This window comes from Carcharodon carcharias, chromosome 6 (assembly GCF_017639515.1).
Source record: "Carcharodon carcharias isolate sCarCar2 chromosome 6, sCarCar2.pri, whole genome shotgun sequence".
Lineage (NCBI taxonomy): Eukaryota > Metazoa > Chordata > Chondrichthyes > Lamniformes > Lamnidae > Carcharodon > Carcharodon carcharias.
The window spans coordinates 195,653,845-195,673,624 of record NC_054472.1 but is presented as its reverse complement, the minus strand read 5'-3'; the positions used below and the strand labels follow the sequence as shown (position 1 = coordinate 195,673,624).

Below are 19,780 nucleotides of genomic sequence, written 5' to 3'. Positions count from 1 at the left end.
TCAGCACCGTCGTAGTGACACACAATGTGATGGAGGGGATCCTCAGTGTGAAGGCACGTCATCATCTCCACAAGGACTGTGCAGTGGTCACTCCTACCGATACTGTCATGAACAAATGTATCTGCGGCAGGCAGGTTGGTGAGGATGAGGTCCAATATACTTTTCCCTCTTGTTTGTTCCCTCACCACCAGCTGCAGACCCAGTCTAGCAGCTATGTCTTTTAGGACTTAGCCAGCTTGGTCAGTAGGGCTACTACCGAGCCACTCTTGGTGATAGAACACTGAAGTACCCCAGCCAGACTACATTCTGTGCCCTTGCCACCCACAGTGCTTCCTCCGAGTGGTGGTAATCAGCTGACGGTCACCTTGGCAATGTTTGACCTAATACCATGAGATTTTATGACCAGAATGTGGAAAGCCATTCTAAACTCCATTGACTTTGGCAGGACCACCAAATCCTACTGGTGTAAAATTCCACCCCATGGGGTCCGGAGTTGATTTTAAGGACTCCCAGGGCAACTCTGTCCTGACTAGGTCCCACTGTGCCCCCACATCTGCAGGGATTGTGATGGTGGTGTCTGGGACATTATCTGAAAGGTATGAATCAGTGAGTAAGACTATATCAGGCTATGGTTTGACTGGTCAGAGAGACAGGTCTCCCAATTTTGACACTCACCCCTTGGGGAGTAAGGAGCACAGGGCTGGGTTTGCTGTTGACATTTCCGGGGCCCAGGTTCATGCCAGGTGGCCACAGAATCAGGATCTCAGAATCACACAGCGCAGAAGAGGCCCTTCAGCCCATCGAGTTTGCACCGACATGTGAGAAACACCTGACCTATCTACCTAGTAGGAGACACTAGGACCTGAGGGCACAGCCTCAGACTAAAGGGAAGACCTTTTAGAACAGAGATGAGGAGAAACTTCTTTAGGCAGAGAATGGTGAATCTATGGAATTCATTGCCACAGAAGGCTGTGGAGGCCAGGTCATTGACTGTATTTAAGACCGAGATAGATAGGTTCTTGATTGGTAAGGGGATCAAAGGTTACGGGGAGAAGGCGGGAGAATGGGGTTGAGAAACTAATCAGCTGTGATTGAATGGAGGAGCAATCTCAATGGGCTGAATGGCCTAATTTCTGCTCCAATGTCTTATGGTCTTATCGTGTGATCCCATTTACCAGTACTTGGCCCATAGCCTTGAATGTTATGATGTACCAAGTGTTCATCCAGGTACTTTTTAAGGATGTGAGGCAACCCAGCTCCACCACCCTCCCAGGCAGCGCATCCCAGACCGTCACCACCCTCTGGGTAATAAAGCTTTTTCTCACATTCCCTCTAAACCTCCTGCCCCTCATCTTGAGCTTGTGACCCCTCCTGACTGACCTTTCAACAAAGGGGAACAGCTGCTCTCTATCCACCCTGTCCATGCCCCTCATAATCTTGTACACCTCGATCAGGTCCCCCTCAGTCTTCTCTGCTCCAACGAAAACAGCCCAAGTCTATCCAACCTCTCTTCATAACTTAAATGTTTCATCCCAGGCAACATCCTGGTGAATCTCCTCTGCACCCCCTCCAGTGCAATCACATCCTTCCTATAGGTCATTGCAAAGTTTTGTCTCCGGGTGTGATGTCCAGTAGAGGCAAAGGCGGGAAAGGCCTCGGTAAAGTGGGTGCGAAACGGCACCGGAAAGTCCTCCGAGATAATATCCAGGGAATCACTAAACCTGCTATTCACCGCCTCGCTCGTCGCGGGGGCGTTAAGCACATCTCCGGCCTCATTTACGAGGAAACTCGCGGGGTTCTCAAGGTTTTCTTAGAAAATATAATCCGAGACTCGGTCACCTACACGGAACACGCTAAACGCAAGACTGTTACCGCCATGGATGTGGTCTATGCCCTGAAACGCCAAGGCCGAACTCTCTATGGGTTCGGTGGTTGAGAACTGTTAACAAAAACATTTCACATCCTTCCTATAATGTTGTGACCAGAACTGCACACAGTACTCCAGCTGCGGCCTCACCAAGGTTCTATACAAATCCAACATGACCTCCCTACTTTTGTAATCTGTGCCTCGATTGATAAAGGCAAGTGTCCCATATGCCTTTTTCGCCATCCAACTAACATGCCCCTCTGCCTTTAGAGAGCTATGGACACACACGCCAAGGTCTCTTTGTTCCTCAGAACTTCCTAGTGTCATGTCGTTCATTGAATACTTCCTTGTCAAATTACTCCTTCCAAAGTGTTTCATCTCACGCTTTTCAGGGTTAAATTTCATTTGCCACTTATCTGCCCATTTGATAATCCCGTCTATATCTTCCTGTAGCCCAAGACACTCAACCTCATTATTAACCACCCAGCCAATCTTTGTGTCATCCACAAATTTACTAATCCTACCCCCCCACATAGTCATCTATGTCATTTATATAAATGACGAATAATAGGGGATCCAGCACAGATCCCTGTGGTACACCACTGGACACAAAAGCATCCTTCTGCAATCACTCTCTGTCTCCTACAACTAAGCCAATTTTGAATCCACCTTATCAAATTACCCTGTATCCCATGTGCATTTGCCTTCTTTATAAGTCTCCCATGTGGGACCTTGTCAAAGGCTTTGCTGAAATCCATATAAACTACATCAACTGCACTACCCTCATCTACACACCTGGTCACCTCCTCAAAAAATTCAATCAAATTTGTTAGGCATGACCTCCCTCTGACAAAGCCATGCTGACTATTCCTGATCAAACCTTGCCTCTCCAAGTGGAGATAGATTCTCTCCTTCAGAAATTTCTCCAATAGTTTCCCTACCACTGACGTGAGACTCACTGGCTTGTAGTTCCTTGGCTTATCTCTACAACACTCCTTAAACAGCGGAACCACATTAGCTGTTCTCCAGTCCTCTGGCACCTCCCCCATGGCCAGAGAGGAATTAAAAATTTGGGTCAGAGCCTCTGCGATCTCCTCCCTTGCCTCCCTCAGCAGTCTGGGACACAAATCATCTGGACCTGGAGATTTGTCCATTTTTAATCCTACCAACACCTCCAATACCTTGTCACTTTGCTCAAGAACCTCGCAGTCCCTCTCCCCAAGTTCCATACCTTCATCCTCATTCTCTTGGGTGAAGATGGATGCGAAGTATTCGTTCAACACTCCACTGATGTCCTCTGGCTCCACCCATAGATTTTCACCTTGGTCCCTAATGGGTCCTACTCTTTCCCTGATTATCCTCTTCCCATTGATATAGAATATTTTGGGATTTTCCCTACTTTTACCAGCCAGAGCTTTCTCATATCCCCTCATTGTTCTCCTAATTGCTTTCTTAAGCTCCACCCTGCACTGTCTGTAGTCCACTAATGCCTCTGCTGATTTGCTTCCCTTGTACCTGCTAAAAGTCTCTCTTTTCCTTCTCATTGTAACCTGAATATCTCTGGTCATCCATGGTTCTCTGGGTTTGTTACTCCTTCCTATCATCCTAGACGGAACATGTTGAGCCTGTACCCTCCCCATTTCCTTTTTGAACACCCTCCACTGCTCCTCTGTAGATTTCCCTACAAGTAGCTGTTCCTAGTCTACCTTGGCCAGATCCTGCCTTATTTTACTAAAATCCACTCTCCCCTAATCCAAAACATTTTTTTGCAACTTGTCGATTTCCTTGTCATTCCTTATTCAATTTTCTGTCACAATATGGTACAACTCCATGGCTTGCTAGATCTGTTTGAAATCTATCCCATTTAGCATGTGGCAGTGCCACACAACCCAATGGGGGGTATCTTCAGTGTGAAGCCGGGACTTTGTCTCCACAACAACTGTGCGGTGGTCACTCCTACCGATACTGTCATGGACAGATGCATCTGTGACAGGCAGGTCGATGAGGATGAGGTCAAGTATGTTTTTCCCTCTTGTTGGTTCCCTCACCACCTGCCGCAGTCCCAGTCTAGCAGCTGTGTCCTTTCGGACTCGGTCAGCTCGGTCAGTAGTAGTGCTACTGAGCCACTGCTGGTGGTGGACATTGAAGTCCCCTCACCCAGAGTACATTATGTGCCTTTTCCACCCTCAGTGCTTCCTCCAAGTGATGTCCAACATGGAGGAGCACTGATTCATCAGCTGAGTGATGGCAGCACATCAATCAGCAGGCAGTTTCCTTGTCCCTGATTGACCTGATGCTTCATGGGTTCTGGAATCAATGTTGAGGACTCCCAGGGCAACTCTTTCCCGACTGTATACCACTGTGCCGCCACCTCTGCTGTACCTGTCCTGCCGGTGGGACAGGACATACCCAGGGATGGTGATGGTGGAGTCTGGGACATTATCTGTAAGGTATGATTATGTGAGGATGACTATGTCAGGCTGTGCTCGACTAGTCTGTGAGACAGCTCTCTCAATTTTGGCACAAACCCCAAATGTTAGTAAGGAGGACTTTGCAGGGTTGACAGGGTTGAGTTTGCCGTTGTTGTTTCCGGTGCCTAGGCCGATGCTGGGTGGTCCATCCAGTTTCATTCCTTTTTTGTGACTTTGTAGCCATTTCTTACAACTGAGTGGCTCGGCCATTTCAGAGTCAACCACATGGCTGTGGGTCTGGAGTCACATGTAGGCCAGACCAGGTAAGGACACCAGCTTGCCTTCCCTAAAGGACATTATAGAACCATAGAACACTGCAGCACAAAAAAACAGGCCATTCGGCCCTTCTAGTCTGTGCCGAACTATTATTCCACTAGTCCCAATTATGATGGAAGGAAGGTCATTGATGAGGCAGCTGAAGATGGTTGGGCCGAGGACACTACCCTGAGGAACTCCTGCAGTGATGTCCTGGAGCTGAGATGACTGACCTCCAACAACCACAACCATCTTCCTTTGTGCTCGGTATGACTCCAACCAGCGGAGAGTTTTCCCCCTGATTCCCATTGACTCCAGTTTTGCTGGGGCTCCTTGATGCCAAACTCGGTCAAATGCTGCCTTCATGTCAAGGGCAGTCACTCTCACCTCACCCCAGGAGCTCAGCTCTTTTGTCCATGTTTGAACCAAGGCTGCCCACCCAGTCCACTACCCTGTCTTTCTACTCTTGAAGTCTACCATTATCTTCCTCGCAGTTTATGATGCTTCCAAGCTTTTTCAACTATTTAAATCCCATATTTATGACCGAGTTTTCCGGTCGTGGGCAGGCGTGGCCAGCGGGCTCAGGAGCGGCTGGGAAACGTTTTGTCATCCATGATTCCCCCCCTGACCATGATTTCACGATGGCTGGCCAATTAACGCTATTCTGAGGAGATCAGGAGCAGAAGTCAGCGTGGGCGCAGGGAGCACACATTGAAACCTCCCTGAGGGCATAGAGCTGCCTCAGGCAGCTGAAGAATTGTGGATTCTAAAATAAAGGTTTTAAAAATTATAGAAACATGTCCCACATGTGATTCAGTCACATGAACAAGGACATATTAAAAATGAAGTTTAAAATTTTTTACTTTTTTAAAATTACTGTTGGAAACCTCATCCTGCTCATGGATGAGGTTTCCTAAAGAATGCAAAGGCCACCTGGCCGATTCCAATCTCCGTCAACAGTAACTAAAAAATAGGTAGAGCTTAATTGATTAAGGGCCTTAATAGGCCTGTTAATAGTCAGCGGGCAGGCTGCCAACTCTCGAGGGTGCGATGCCGACTGAAATATCGCGTGAATACGTGATGACGTTGGGATACTCGCTGGACGTCACTGTGCGCTATTTTACGCCCAATTGTGTTGGGCATATGCCTGCCCGTGGGACGCAAAATTCTGCCCTCGATGTTCGTTATGTTGAAACTGTTTTTCATCAACCAGCTGAAATTATCTTGCCAGAAATATCACCAATCTTCCTACAGATCCACATAAACTACTGAGAATATTAATGACCTATTTCTTCCTAATTGTCAAGCTGAGATAACATAGATTGAACCAGAAATTATCAACCTTCAAATCATATTTAGGAACTTATAAAATAGGAGCAGGAGTAGGTCATTTGGCCCTTTGAGCCTGCTCCACCATTCAACATGATCATGGCTGATCCTCTATCTCAACGCTGTACTCCCACTCTCACCCCATACCCCTTGATGTCTTTATAGTCCAGAAATCTATCTATTTCCTTCTTAAGTATATTCAGTGACTTGGCCCCCACAGCTTCTGTGGTAGAGAATTCCACAGGTTCACCACCCTCTGAGTGAAGACGTTTCTCCTCATCTCAGTCCTAACTGGCCTACCCCGTATCCTGAGACTGTGACCCCTTGTTCTAGACCCCCAGCCAGAGGAAACATCATCCCTGCATCCAGTCTGTCCATCACTGTCAGAATTTTATATGTTTCAATGAGTCCCCTCTCATTCTTCTAAACTCCAGTGAATACAGGCCTAGTCGGCCCAATCTCTCCTCATACAACAATCCTGCCATCCCAGGAATCAGTCTGGTGAACCTTCGCTGAACTCCCTCTATGGCAAGTATATCCTTTCTTAGGTAAGGAGACCAAATTGCACACAACACTCCATAAGACCAATAGACGTATGGGTAGAAGTAGACCATTCGGCCCATCTAGTCTGCTCCACCATTCAATGAGATTATGGCTGATCTGATAATCCTCAAGTCCACTTTCCTGCCTTTTCCTCATAACCCTTGATTCCCTTACTGATTAAAAATGTCTATCTCAGCCTTGAATATACTTAACGTCCCAGCCTCTACAGCTCTCTGCGGTAAAGAATTCTACAGATTCACTACCCTCAGAGAAGAAATTCCTCCTCATCTCTGTTTTAAATGGGTGACCCCTTACTCTGAGATTATGACCTCTGGTCCTAGACTCTCCCACAAGGGGAAACAACCTCTTAGCATCTATCCTGTCAAGCCCCCTAAGAATCTTATATGCTTCAATAAGGTCACCTCTCATTCTTCTAAACTCCAATGAGTACAGGCCTAACCTCCTCAGCCTCTCCTCATAAGAAAATCCCTCCATACCTAGTGAACGTTCCCTGGACTGCCTCTAATGCCAGCATATCTTTCCTTAGATGAGGGGACCAAAAATGTTCACAGTATTCCACGTGTGGTCTGACTGGTGCCTTGTATAGTTTTAGCAAGGCTTTCCTATTTTTATACTCCATTGCCTTTAAATAAAGGCCAACGTTCCATTTGCCTTCCCTATTACCTGCTGAACTTGTATGCTAGCTTTTTGGGATTCATGCACGAGGATCCCCAAATCCCTCTGTGCTGCAGCTTTCTGCAGTCTTTCTCCATTTAAATAATATTCAGCTCCTCTATTCTTCCTGCCAAAGTGCATAACCTCACATTTTCCCACATTATATTCCACCTGACAAGTTTTTCTCACTCACTTAACCTGTCTATATCCCTTTGTAGACTCTTTGTGTCATCCTCACTACTTGCATTCCTATTTTGTGCCATCTGCAAACTTGGCGATAGTACATTCATTTCCCTCATCCAAGTCATTATTATATATTGTAAATAATTGTGGCCCAGCACTGATCCCTGTGACACTCCAGTAGTTACAGGTTGCCAACATGAAAATGCCCCCCTTATCACAACCCTCTGTCTTCTATTAGATAGCCAATCCTCTATCCATGCGACCCCCAACACCATAGACTCTTATCTTATTAAGTAACCTTATGTGCAGTACTTTACAGAAACATAGAAACTAGGAGCAGGAGTAGGCCATTCAGCCCTTCGAGCCTGCTCCACTATTCATTATAATCATGGCTGATCATCCAACTCAATAGCCTGCTCCCACTTTCTCCCCATACGCTTTGATCCCTTTCGCCCCAAAAGCTGTATCTAACTCCTTCTTGAAAACATACAATGTTTTGGCCTCAACTGATTTCTGTAGTAACGAATTCCACAGGCTCACCGCTTTCTGGGTGAAGAAATTTCTCCTCATCTCAGTCCTAAATAGTCTACCCCGTATCCTCAGACTGTGACCCCCTGGTTCTGGACTCCCCCACCATCGGGAATATCCTTCCTGCATCTACCCTGTCTAGTCCTGTTAGAATTTTATAGGTTTCTATGAGATCCCCCCTCATTCTTCTGAACTCCAGTGAATATAATCCTAATCGACTCAATCTCTCCTCATATGTCAGTCCCGCCATTCCAGGAATCAGTCGGGTAAACCTTTGCTGCACTCCCTCTATAGCAAGTACATCCTTCCTCAGATAAGCAGACCAAAACTGCACACAATATTCCAGGTGTGGTCTCACCAAGGCCCTGTACAATTGCAGCAAGACATCTCTGTTCCTGTACTCGAATTCCCTGGCTATGAAGGCCAACATACCATTTGCCTTCTTTACCGCCTGCTGCACCTGCATGCTTACCTTTAGTGACTGATGTACAAGGACACCCAGGTCTCGTTGCAAAGTTCAAGAGAGTCGGGGGGCAGAGGTAAGTATGGTGGCCATTACCAAGGAGAAGGTGCTAGGAAAACTGAAAGGTCTGAAGGCAGATAAATCACCTGGGCCAGATGGATTACACCCCAGAGTTCTGAAGGAGATAGCTGAAGAGATAGTGGAGGCATCAGTGGTAACCTTTCAGGAATCACTCGAGTCAGGGAGGGTCTTAGAGGACTGGAAAATCATTAATGTAACCCCCCTGTTTAAGAAGGGAGTGAGGCAAAAGACAGGAAATTACAGGCCAATTGGCCTGACCTCGGTCATTGGTAAAATTTTAGAGTCCATTATCAAGGATGAGATTTCAGAATACTCGGAAGTGCATGGTAAAATAGGGCAAGGTCAGCATGGTTTCATCAAGGGGAGGTCATGCCTGACAAATCTGTTACAATTCTTTGAGGAGGTATCAAGCAGGTTAAACAAAGGATAGCCAATGAATGTTATCTACTTGGACTTCCAGAAGGCCTTTGACAAGGTGCCGCACAGGAGGCTGCTCAGTAAGATAAGAGCCCATGGGGTTAGACGCAAGGTACTAGTATGGATAGAAGATTGGCTGTTTGGCAGGAGGCAGAGAGTGGGGATAAGGGGGTCCTTCTCAGGATGGCAGCCGGTGACTAGTGGAGTTCCGCAGGGGTCAGTGTTGGGATCACAACTTTTCACTTTGTACATTAATGATCTAGATGAAGGAACTGAGGGCATCCTGGCTAAGTTTGCAGATGGTACAAAGATCGGTGGAGGGACAGATAGTATTGAGGAGGAAGGGAGACTGCAGAAGGATTTGGACAGGTTAGGAGAATGGGCAAAGAAGTGGCAGATGGAATACAACATGGTCAAGTGTGAGGTCATGCAATTTGGTAGGAAGAATAGAGGCATAGACTATTTTCTAAATGGGGAGAGAATTCAGAAATCTGGAGTGCAAAGGGACTTGGGAGTCCTAGTCCAGGATTCTCTTAAGGTTAACTTGCAGGTTGAGTCGGTAGTTAGGAAGGCAAATGCAATGTTGGCATTTATTTTGAGAGGACTAGAATATAAAAGCAGGGATGTGCTGCTGAGGCTTTATAAGGCTCTGGTCAGACCACATTTAGAATATTGTGAGCAATTTTGGGCCCCGTATCTCAGGAAGTATGTGCTGGCCCTGGAGAGGGTCCAGAGGGGGTTCATGAGAATGATCCCAGTAATGAAAGGCTTAACATATAAGGAACGTTTGAGGACTCTGGGTCTATACTTGATGGAGTTTAGAAGGATGAGAGGGGATCTGATTGAAACTTACAGAATACTGAAAGGCCTGGATAGAGTGGACGTGGGGAAGATGTTTCCATTAGTAGGAAAGATACAGCCTCAGAGTAAAGGGAAGGCCTTTTCAGAACTGAGATGAGGAGAAACTTCTTTAGCCAGAGAGTGGTGAATCTATGGAATTCATTGCCACAGAAGGCTGTGGAGGCCAGGTCAATGAATATATTTAAAACCGAGATAGATAGGTTCTTGATTGGTAAGGGGATCAAAGGTTACGGGGAGAAGGCAGGAGAATAGGGTTGAGAAACTTATCAGCCATGATTGAATGGCAGAGCAGACTCGATGGGCTGAATGGCCTAATTTCTGTTCCTATATCTTATGGTCACATTCCCCTCTCTCAAGTTATAGCCATTCAGATAATAATCTGCCTTCCTAATTTTGCTACCAAAATGGATAACCTCACATTTATCCACATTATACTCCATTTGCCATGCATTTGCCCACTCACTCAGCTTGTCCAAATCACAATGAAGTGTCTCTACATCCTCCTCACAGCTCACCCACCCACCCAGCTTTGTGTCATCTGCAAATTTGGAGATATTACATTTAATTCCCTCATCTAAATCATTAATATGTATTGTGAATAGCTGGGGTCCCAGCACCGTCCCTGTGGTACCCCACTAGTCACTGCCTGCCATTTGGAAAAAGACCCGTTTATTCCTACTCTTTGTTTCCTGTCTGCCAACCAGTTTTCTATCCACATCAATACACTACCCCCAATCCCATATGCTTTAATTTTACACACTAATCTCTTATGTTGGACTTTGTCGAAAGCCTTCTGAAAATTCAAATAAACCACATCCATTGGCTCCCCCTCATCAACTCTACTAGTTACATCCTTGAAAAATTCCAGTAATTTGTCAAGCATGATTTCCCTTTCGTAAATCCATGTCGACTCTGTCCAATTCTGCCACTGTTTTCCACGTGCTCAGCTATTAAATCTTTTATAATGGACTCTAGAATTTTCCCCACTACCGACGTCAGGCTGACTGGTCTATAATTCCCCGTTTTCTTTCTACCTCCCTTTTTAAATAGTGGGGTTACATTAGCTACCCTCCAATCTGTAGGAACTGTTCCAATGTCTATAGAATCTTGGAAGATGACCACCAATGCATCCACTATTTCTAGGGCCACCTCCTTAAATACTCTGGGATGTAGATTATCAGGCCCTGGGGATTTATTGGCCTTCAATCCCATCAATTTCCCTACTAATACTGATTTCTTTCAGTTCCTCCCTCTCACTAAACCCTGTGCTCTCCAACATTTCTGGTATGTTATTCGTTCCTCCTTTGTGAAGACAGAACCAAAGTATGTATTTAATTGGTCAGCCATTTCTTTGTTCCCCATTATAAATTCCCCTGTTTCTGACTGTAAGGGACATACATTTGTCTTCACCAATCTTTTTCTCTTCATATATCTATAGAAACTTTTACAGTTTTTATGTTCCCTGCAAGCTTACTCTCGTACTCTATTTTCCCCTTCTTAATCAATCCCTTGGTCCTCCTTTGCTGAATTCTAAACTGCTCCCAATCCTCAGGTCTGTTGCTTTTTCTGGCCAATTTGTATGCCTCTTCCTTGCATCTAATACTATCTCTAATTTGCCTTGTGAGCCATGGTTTGGCCACCTTTCCTGTTTTACTTTTGCGCCAGACAGGAATAAACAATTGTTGTAGCTTCACCCATGCACTCTTTGAATGTTTGCCATTGCATATCCACTTTCATCCCTTTGAATAATGTTTCCCAATCCATCATAACCAACTCGCACCTCATACCATCGTAGTTTCATTTATTAAGATTCAGGACCCTAGTCTCAGAATCAACTACGTCACTCTCCATCTTGACGAAGAATTCTATCATATTATGGTTGCTCATCCCCAAAGGGCCTCACACAACTAGATTGACAATTATTCCTTATTAAATGCCTTTTGGAAATACAAATATATTACATCTACTGGTTCCCCTTTATCTATCCTGCTTGTAACCTCCTCAAAGAATTCTAATAAATTTGTCAGGCATGATTTTCCCTTCATGAAGCCATGCTGACTCTGCTTGATTATATTATGTATTTCTCAATGCTCTGCTATGACATCCTTTATAATAGACTCTAACATTTTCCCAATGACAGATGTTAAGCTAATTGGCCTATAGTTAGCTGTTTTTGTCTCTCTCCCTTTTTGAATAAGGGTGTTACATTGGCAGTTTTCCCATCCTCTGGGGCTTTTCCAGGATCTAAGAATTCTTGGAAGATTACTACCAGTGCATCCAGGTGTGGTCTCACCAAGGCCCTGTACAGCTGCCATAGACATTCTTGCTACTGCACTCAAGTCCTCTTGTAATGAAGGCCAACATACTATTTGCCTTCTTAATTATTTGCTGTACAGCTCTTAAACTCAAACATGACATATACTAATAATTAGTAGATAATCAATGAGTAAGTAAGATGCTGGTGTGATAGTTCAATTAGGTCCTAGTAACACAGCATCCAGGTTTATTATTTATGAAGTTACAGTTGTGATCATTGCCTGAGGTTGACAGAATGTCATTTATTGACTGTATTTAGCAAAGTTCTAGAATGGATTTCGCCTCCTTCTAATGAGATCTGGGCCTGTGGTCTTTTCCTGAGAGGAAGGTGTGGGTTTCTGCGACCTTTCTTCTGTAGAGTGGCTTTCAGTTCTCCCACATCCTCAGCTTCAGGATAATTCCACCTCCTGCACTGAGACTAACTGGCTTAAATCTCACCTCCTTTGTTCAGATGAAATTGACACTTTTACCTGGTTGGTATGTCTGTACAACCCACAATATTGGAGATGGACTCTCTGATCTTTCAGAAAAAGGTCTACAAGTGTAGGATAAAGAATCCGAAACCTATTACAAACATGACTACTAAAGAATTAGAGCTATACTAAGAATGTAGGTCTCTAACAACATAAACAGTATTTTATTTATTCATAATTCAGAGAAATTTCCATAATCCTTCTGACCAATCTGAGTGGCATGTGTTCAAGGAACATATCTCTTAGTGCCAATCACTTCACACTTTTGCTTCACATTGATGACCTCAGTATCAATATTGTGCCTGCATCAGAAGCTAGTTTACCACTGACTATGGGGTCTCCCACAGCCCAGGGAAGACAGGACATCCTTCTACTCTCTTAATAAGATGTCATGGGCTTGCTCAATCACCAGTAAAAGATTGTGGTGCAATTACCACCAGGTCTTTCCTTGCCCAAGATTCAACCTGACTAATAACTTATTTTTGAAAACTGGGCATCTTGAAGAGATCTTCAATGTAGGCAGAATGGTCCTGCTTTGAGTGGAAATTTGATTATTTACAAATCATGTACATTCAAAAACCCCAAGTATTTAAGGCTTTACCTCTGGAATGACTTGTACATGAGAGAGACAGCTTCCCCTGCAAGAACTGACTGCCACATTTGTCAGATGGCACTGCCCTTTAGATATATTCCGAATTTCAGTGAAACGTTGACATGCAGCAGAGACACCTAGCAAAAAGAAAAGATACAATTTTAAAAAATATTCTTCTTCATGGGATGTGGGCTTTGCTGGATGGGCCAGCATCTATTGCCCATCCCTAATTGCCCTTGAGGTGGTGGGGGAGCTGTAGTCCATGCTGTTAGAGAATTCCAGGATTTTGACCCAGCGACAATGAAGGAACGGCGGTATATTTTCAAGTCAGGATGGTGAGTGGCTTGGAGGGGAACTTCCAGGTGGTGGTGTTCCCATCTATCTGCTGCCCTTGTCCTTCCAGATGGTAGTGGTTGTAGTTTTGGGACAGTGCTGGCGAAAGATCCTTGTTGAGTTGCTGCAGTGCATCTTGTAGATGGTACACACTGCTGCCACTGTGGGTTGGTGGTGGGTGGAGGGAGTATATGTTGAAGGTGCTGGATGATGTGCCAATCAAGTGGGCTGCTTTGCCCTGGATGGTATCGAGCTTCTTGAGTGTTGTTGGAGCTGCACTCATCCAGGAGAAAGGAGACTATTGCATCACGCTCCTGACTTGTGCCTTGTAGATGGTGGACAGGCTATGGGGAGTCAGGAGGCGAGCAGAATTCCCAGCCTCTTACCTGCTCTTGTAGCCATAGTATTTATATGTTTGGTTCAGTTCAGTTTCTGGTCAATGGTAACCCCCGGGATGTTGATAGTGGGGGATTCAGTGATAGTAATGCCATTGAATGTCAAGGGAAGATAGTTGGTCATGGTTACACATGGACTAACCTAGGATTGAGAAAGAAAGAGAGACAGGAACACAGAGAGAGAGTGAAAGAGAGGGAGAGACACAGAGAAAGTAAGAGATAAATCAAGAGAGAGACACAGAGAGAGAGTGAGAAAGATGCACACACTGACAAAGACAGAGAAAAAGAGAATTTGAAGGAGAGAGAGACAGAGGCAGACAGAAATAGGCACAGATAGAACATAAGAAATAGGTGGTGTAGACCACTATATGGCCCCTCAAGCCTTCTCCACCATTCAATGCCATTGTCATGAAGCTATTAACGTATATAAAATTTTGGAAATTATTTTTATTTTAAAATAGAAGTTTAGTCTGCGGGTTTGTCTTAATTGGATTAAAACCATTTAGTTTGGGTACTAGTGTTGATATGTAAGAGAGATAGCTGCATTTGCATTTTTTGAATAGAGCATTCAAGAAGTGGGGTGAAAACTTGACGCTTTTCTAGCAGCTACCAAGCAACATGTTTATATCACTAATAAAATTGGTATGAAAGGGGTTTTATTGTTAAAAGGTGAAGTTCAAAATGGCTGGTGAGACAATGAGAATTATAATTCAATCGGTGACGGTAGGTATAACTTCAGTAGTTTTTGGGTATGCAGGGCAGAGGCAATGTGAGATCAAAATACAGCTGTAAGCCTCCAACTGGCTCAAGAACCTCATTTTGAATTTGTAAGGTGAAAATGCTTTGCCTAGTGTCTGGTTAAGTCTATGGATTGATGTTGCCTCAATGGAGATTGGTTTGGGAATTTGTTAAAAGTTATGAAAGTAGTAATTTATAGCCATGTGTATATATATTTTTAACCTGTGTAACTTTATAAAATAAAATAAAAATTTTATAGAACTAGTAGTCTGATTCCTGAATTTAGAGTCACATCTCAAAGATAACACTTAGAAATGGTGACAATGGGGAAGGAGGAAAAAGAGAGAGAATTCCAACTGAAAATGTTGGCAGTTAGAAAATAGACTTGAGTAGATGAGGAAGGATTTATCTCTAGAATAAATCCCCAGTGGGGTTATGTTTAAAATTGTACAAACTCTTCCAAAGTTTGAGGAAAAAGATATTGAAGCATTCTTTATTTCATTTGAGAAGCTAAGCAGATGACATGGCCACAGGAAAACTGGACATTATGATTACAGTCTAAGTTGTTAGGTAGTGGGCTTGAGGTGTATGCATCGCTTTTGGAAGAAATGTCGGTGAATTAATATGTGGTGAAACAAAACTATTTTAAGTGCATATGAGTTGGTTCCTGAAGCATACAGGCAGAAATTTAGGAATATGAGAAAACAGCCGTGGCAAACTTATATTGAGTTTGAAAGAGTAAAACAAAGAAATTTTGACCAGTGGATACAGGCGTTAAAAATAGGGACAACCTACGCAGCTCTTAGGGAAGTAATTAATTTGGAAGAATTTAAGGATTCAATTTCTTCAGTCGTGAGAACTCGTGGAGGAACAGAGGGTTGATTCTGTAGGACAAGCATCAGAGATAGCTGATGATTATGTGTTAGTTCATAGAGCTTAACCTTTTTTCTGTTACCCTTTCAAATTGGAAAAGGGTAAAAAGTGGGAAGATGAAAGGAAGGTGGGTAGTCAGGGAAGAAAAGGAGAAGCTGGAAGTTCCGAGGAAGTTTTGCTCAGAATAAAAAGGAAGGTGCTGAGGGTAGAAGTGACATTCAAAAATTAAGGTGTTTTCATTGTAATGAAGTGGGGCACACGAAGTCAGTGTGTTGGAGGTTGCAGGAAAAATGTGTAGGAATTATTGGGGTTTAGAAAAGCTCTGGAAGTAAAAGTACTGTGGATTCTGAGGTTTCAGCACAAGAGGTACCAATGGTTTGTGTACAGGTGAAACCAGGGAGAATCAGTGAAAGGTAAAGAAGTGGGATTGTGTTCACAGTTTACTCGAGAATTCAGAGGAGCAGGTTGTTTAAGATTAAACAATTAAAGATTTTGTATGTAAGGGAAAGTCTTTCCATGTGACAGGATAGGTAAAGATGTTAAAATATTAAGAAACACAGGGGCTAGTCAAACATTAATGTTGTAGGATAGTGATGTTTGTTGTTCAGAAGGAGTGTTGCAGGAAAAAGTAATGATAAGTGGGGTTCATGGAGATGCTAAATCTATTCCTTTGAGGAAGATAAATTAAAACAGCAAATGGAAAATGGGTGAATTTATAGTTAGAGTGGTGGAAACATTTCCCATTGCAGGGGTTCAATTTATTCTGGGTAATGATATAGCTGGATCACAAATGTGAGTGATGCCTATGGTAGTTGAGCAGCCTGTAGAAGTGTTTCCAACAGAAGTGCAACAGAAGGAACATCCTGGATTGTTCCCTGGGCCTGAATCTTTTGGTTGGCTTGTGGGGGGAGGCCCCACTTGCCGACTCGTAAAATGATGCACGGTGACATCGGGCGTGTATCCCAATATCACCGCGTATCATTCCGATCTTCAGTTTGGCGGGCGCACACCAGAGTCAGCTGTGTGCCTGCCAAACTGTCAAAGGCCTATTAAGGCCAATTAAAAACTAATTAAAAGAAATAACGGACATGCCCATCCAACCTTAAGGTTGGTGGGCAGGTGAAGAGCCCAGGCATTTATCATGGAATCTCATCCACGGGCGGGATGAGGTTTCACAGAATCATAGAATCTCACAGTGCGGAAGAGGCCCTTCAGCCCATCGAGTCTGCACCGACACGTGAGAAACACCTGACCTACCTACCTAATCCCAGTTACCAGCACTTGGCCCATAGCCTTGAATGTTATGATGTGCCAAGTGCTCATCCAGGTATTTTTTAAAGGATGTGAGGTAACCCGCCTCCACCACCCTCCCAGGCAGCGCATTCCAGACCGTCAACACCCTCTGGGTAAAAACGTTTTTTCTCATATCCCCCTTAAACCTCCTGCCCCTCACCTTGAACTTATGTTCCCTTGTAAGGGGAACAGCTGCTCTCTATCCACCCTGTCCACGCCTCTCACAATCTTGTACACCTCGATCAGGTCGCCCCTCAGTCTTCTCTGCTCCAACAAAAACAACCTAAGTCTATCCAACCTCTCTTCATAACTTAAATGTTTCATCCCAGGCAACATCCTGGTGAATCTCCTCTGCACCCCCTCCAGTGCAATCACATCCTTCCTATAATGTGGCGACCAGAACTGCACACAGTGCTCCAGCTGTGGCCTCACCTACTTTTGTAATCTATGCCTCGATTGATAAAGGCAAGTGTCCCATATGCCTTTTCACCACCCCACTAACATGCCCCTCTGCGTTCAGAGATCTATGGACACACATGCCTAGGTCTCTTTATTCCTCAGAACTTCCAAGTGTCATGCCGTTCATTGAATACTTCCTTGTCAAATTACTCCTTCCAAAATGTATCACCTCACACTTTTCAGGCTTAAATTCCATCTGCCATTTATCCACCCATTTGACCATCCCGTCTATATCTTCCTGTAGCCCAAGACACTCAATCTCACTGTTAACCACCCGGCCAATCTTTGTGTCATCCGCAAACTTAATAATCCTACCCCCCACATAGTCATCTATGTCGTTTATATAAATGACGAATAAGAGGGGAACCAGCAAAGATCCCTGTGGTACGCCACTGGACACTGGCTTCCAGTCACTAAAGTATCCTTCTGTCATCACCCTCTTTCTCCTACAACTAAGCCAATTTTGAATCCACCTTATCAAATTACCCTGTATCCCATGTGCATTTGCCTTCTTCATAAGTCTCCCATATGGGGCCTTGTCAAAGGCTTTGCTGAAATTCATATAAACTGCATCAACTACACTACCCTCATCTACACACCTGATCACCTCCTCAAAAAATTCAATCAAATTTGTTAGGCATGACCTCCCTCTGACAAAGCCATGCTGACTATCCCTGATCAAACCTTGCCTCTCCAAGTGGAGATAGATTCTCTCCTTCAGAACTTTTTCTAATATTTTCCCTACCACTGACATGAGACTCACTGGCCTGTAGTTCCCTGGCCTATCTCTACAACCCTTGTTAAATAGCAGAACCACATCCTCTGGCACCTCCCCTGTGGCCAGAGAGGAATTAAAAGTTTGGGTCAGAGCCCCTGTGATCTCCTCTCTTGCCTCCCTCAGCAGTCTAGGACACAAATCATCTGGACCTGGAGATTTGTCCACTCTTAAGCCTGCCAACACCTCCATTACCTTGTCACTCCCTATATCAATTTGCTTAAGAACCTCACAGTCTCTCTGCCCCAGTTCGATACCTTCATCCTCATTCTCTTGGGTGAGGATGGATGTGAAGTATTCATTCAACACTCTAGCGATGTCCTCTGGCCCCACCCATAGATTGCCCCCTTGGTCCCTTATGGGCCCAACTCTTTCCCTGGTTCTCCTCTTCCCATTGATATACTTATAGAATATTTTGGGATTTTCCCTCCTTTTACCAGCCAGAGCTTTCTCATATCCCCTCTTTGCTCTCCTAATTGCTTTCTTAAGCTCCACTCTGCACTGTCTGTATTCCACTAATGCCTCTGCTGATTTGCTTCCCTTGTACCTGCTAAAAGCCTCTCTTTTCCTTCTCATCGTAACCTGAATATCTCTGGTCATCCATGGTTCTCTGGGCTTGTTACTTCTTCCTATCACCCTAGAGGGAACATGTTGAGCCTGTACCCTCCCCATTTCCTTTTTGAACACCCCCCACTGCTCCTCTGTAGATTTCCCCACAAGTAACTGTTCCCAGTCTACCTTGGCCAGATCCTGCCTTATTTTACTAAAATCCACTCTCCCCCATGAAGGATTTATGAATGAAATAAATTTCTTAATTAAAATTCATTGACATGTCCCAGCTCATGTGACACTGTCACATTCTGTACAGTCTGTCATATGTGTCAAACAACACACTATCACTGAGGGAACGTCTGAAATTTCTTTTTTGTTTATTTAAACTTTTCATAATGAAATCAAACTCCCTGAGGCAGTTCCATGCCTCAAGGAGATTTCTGCGCTCATTTGCACATAGGCACCGATTCAGCCTCCTCCCCCTGCTCGCACAGGGAGCACTCGGCTGTGCATCACATTAGGCAGGCCTTAATTGGTCTGCCCGCACTAAATGGCAGCACGCAGCCAATCGTGGGCTGCGCGCCCGCTCCAGCTCAGCACCCCCCTGACGGGGAGAAACTTCTCCCCCTGATTGTGTTATAATGAGATCAAAGACCCATCGGGAAGAACAAAATAAACAAGATAAGCGGGCAGTTCAAAGGCAAGAAGAAGGTGTCGAAATCCTTTTAGCTGGCGCTGTGTTTGATAACATTGTTCAGGAGGAAGGAATTCAGGACAGTTCAGTTGAAGTGTTTAAATCAAGGAGGCTAGTGGAGTTACAGAAAAATTATTTGCAATTAAAACAGTTATATCAGAAAGCTTACTCAGAAACTGAAGCAAAATGTATTCCAGTGTATTATTATCTTCGAGGGAAAGTATTAGTGAGAAAGTGGCAGTCAGATCAGGTCTCAGCAAATGAAAGCTGGAGGGAGGTGCATCAGATTATTATCCCATTAGGGTATAAAAATGAGATTCTGAGGGTTGCTTATGAAATTCCAATGGGGGAACATTTAGGAATTAGGAAAACACAGGGAAAGATACAGGGTATTTTTTTTGGCCAGGATGTAATCACATTCTGTAGAACCTGTCATATGTGTCAAATAACAGGAAAACCACAAGCAGTAATTAAGCCGGTGCCTTTAATTCCAACACCAGCATTTGAAGAACCTTTTACCAGGGTCATGATTGATTGTCTAGGACCCCTCCCTAAGACCAAAAGTGGAAATCAGTGTTTATTGACAATAATGGATGTGTCTACCAGGTTTCCTG

The 19,780-nt window shown here is 44.3% G+C and overlaps 1 protein-coding gene across 1 annotated transcript; it reads left to right on the top strand.

Annotated features, from left to right (window-relative positions):
• Nucleotides 1–1,624: 1,624 nt before the first annotated feature.
• On the top strand, nucleotides 1,625–1,936 carry LOC121278873 (histone H4-like). The gene has a single exon (XM_041189331.1). It carries the CDS (start codon nucleotides 1,625–1,627, stop codon nucleotides 1,934–1,936), a length of 312 nt encoding a protein of 103 aa, XP_041045265.1.
• Nucleotides 1,937–19,780: the final 17,844 nt, after the last annotated feature.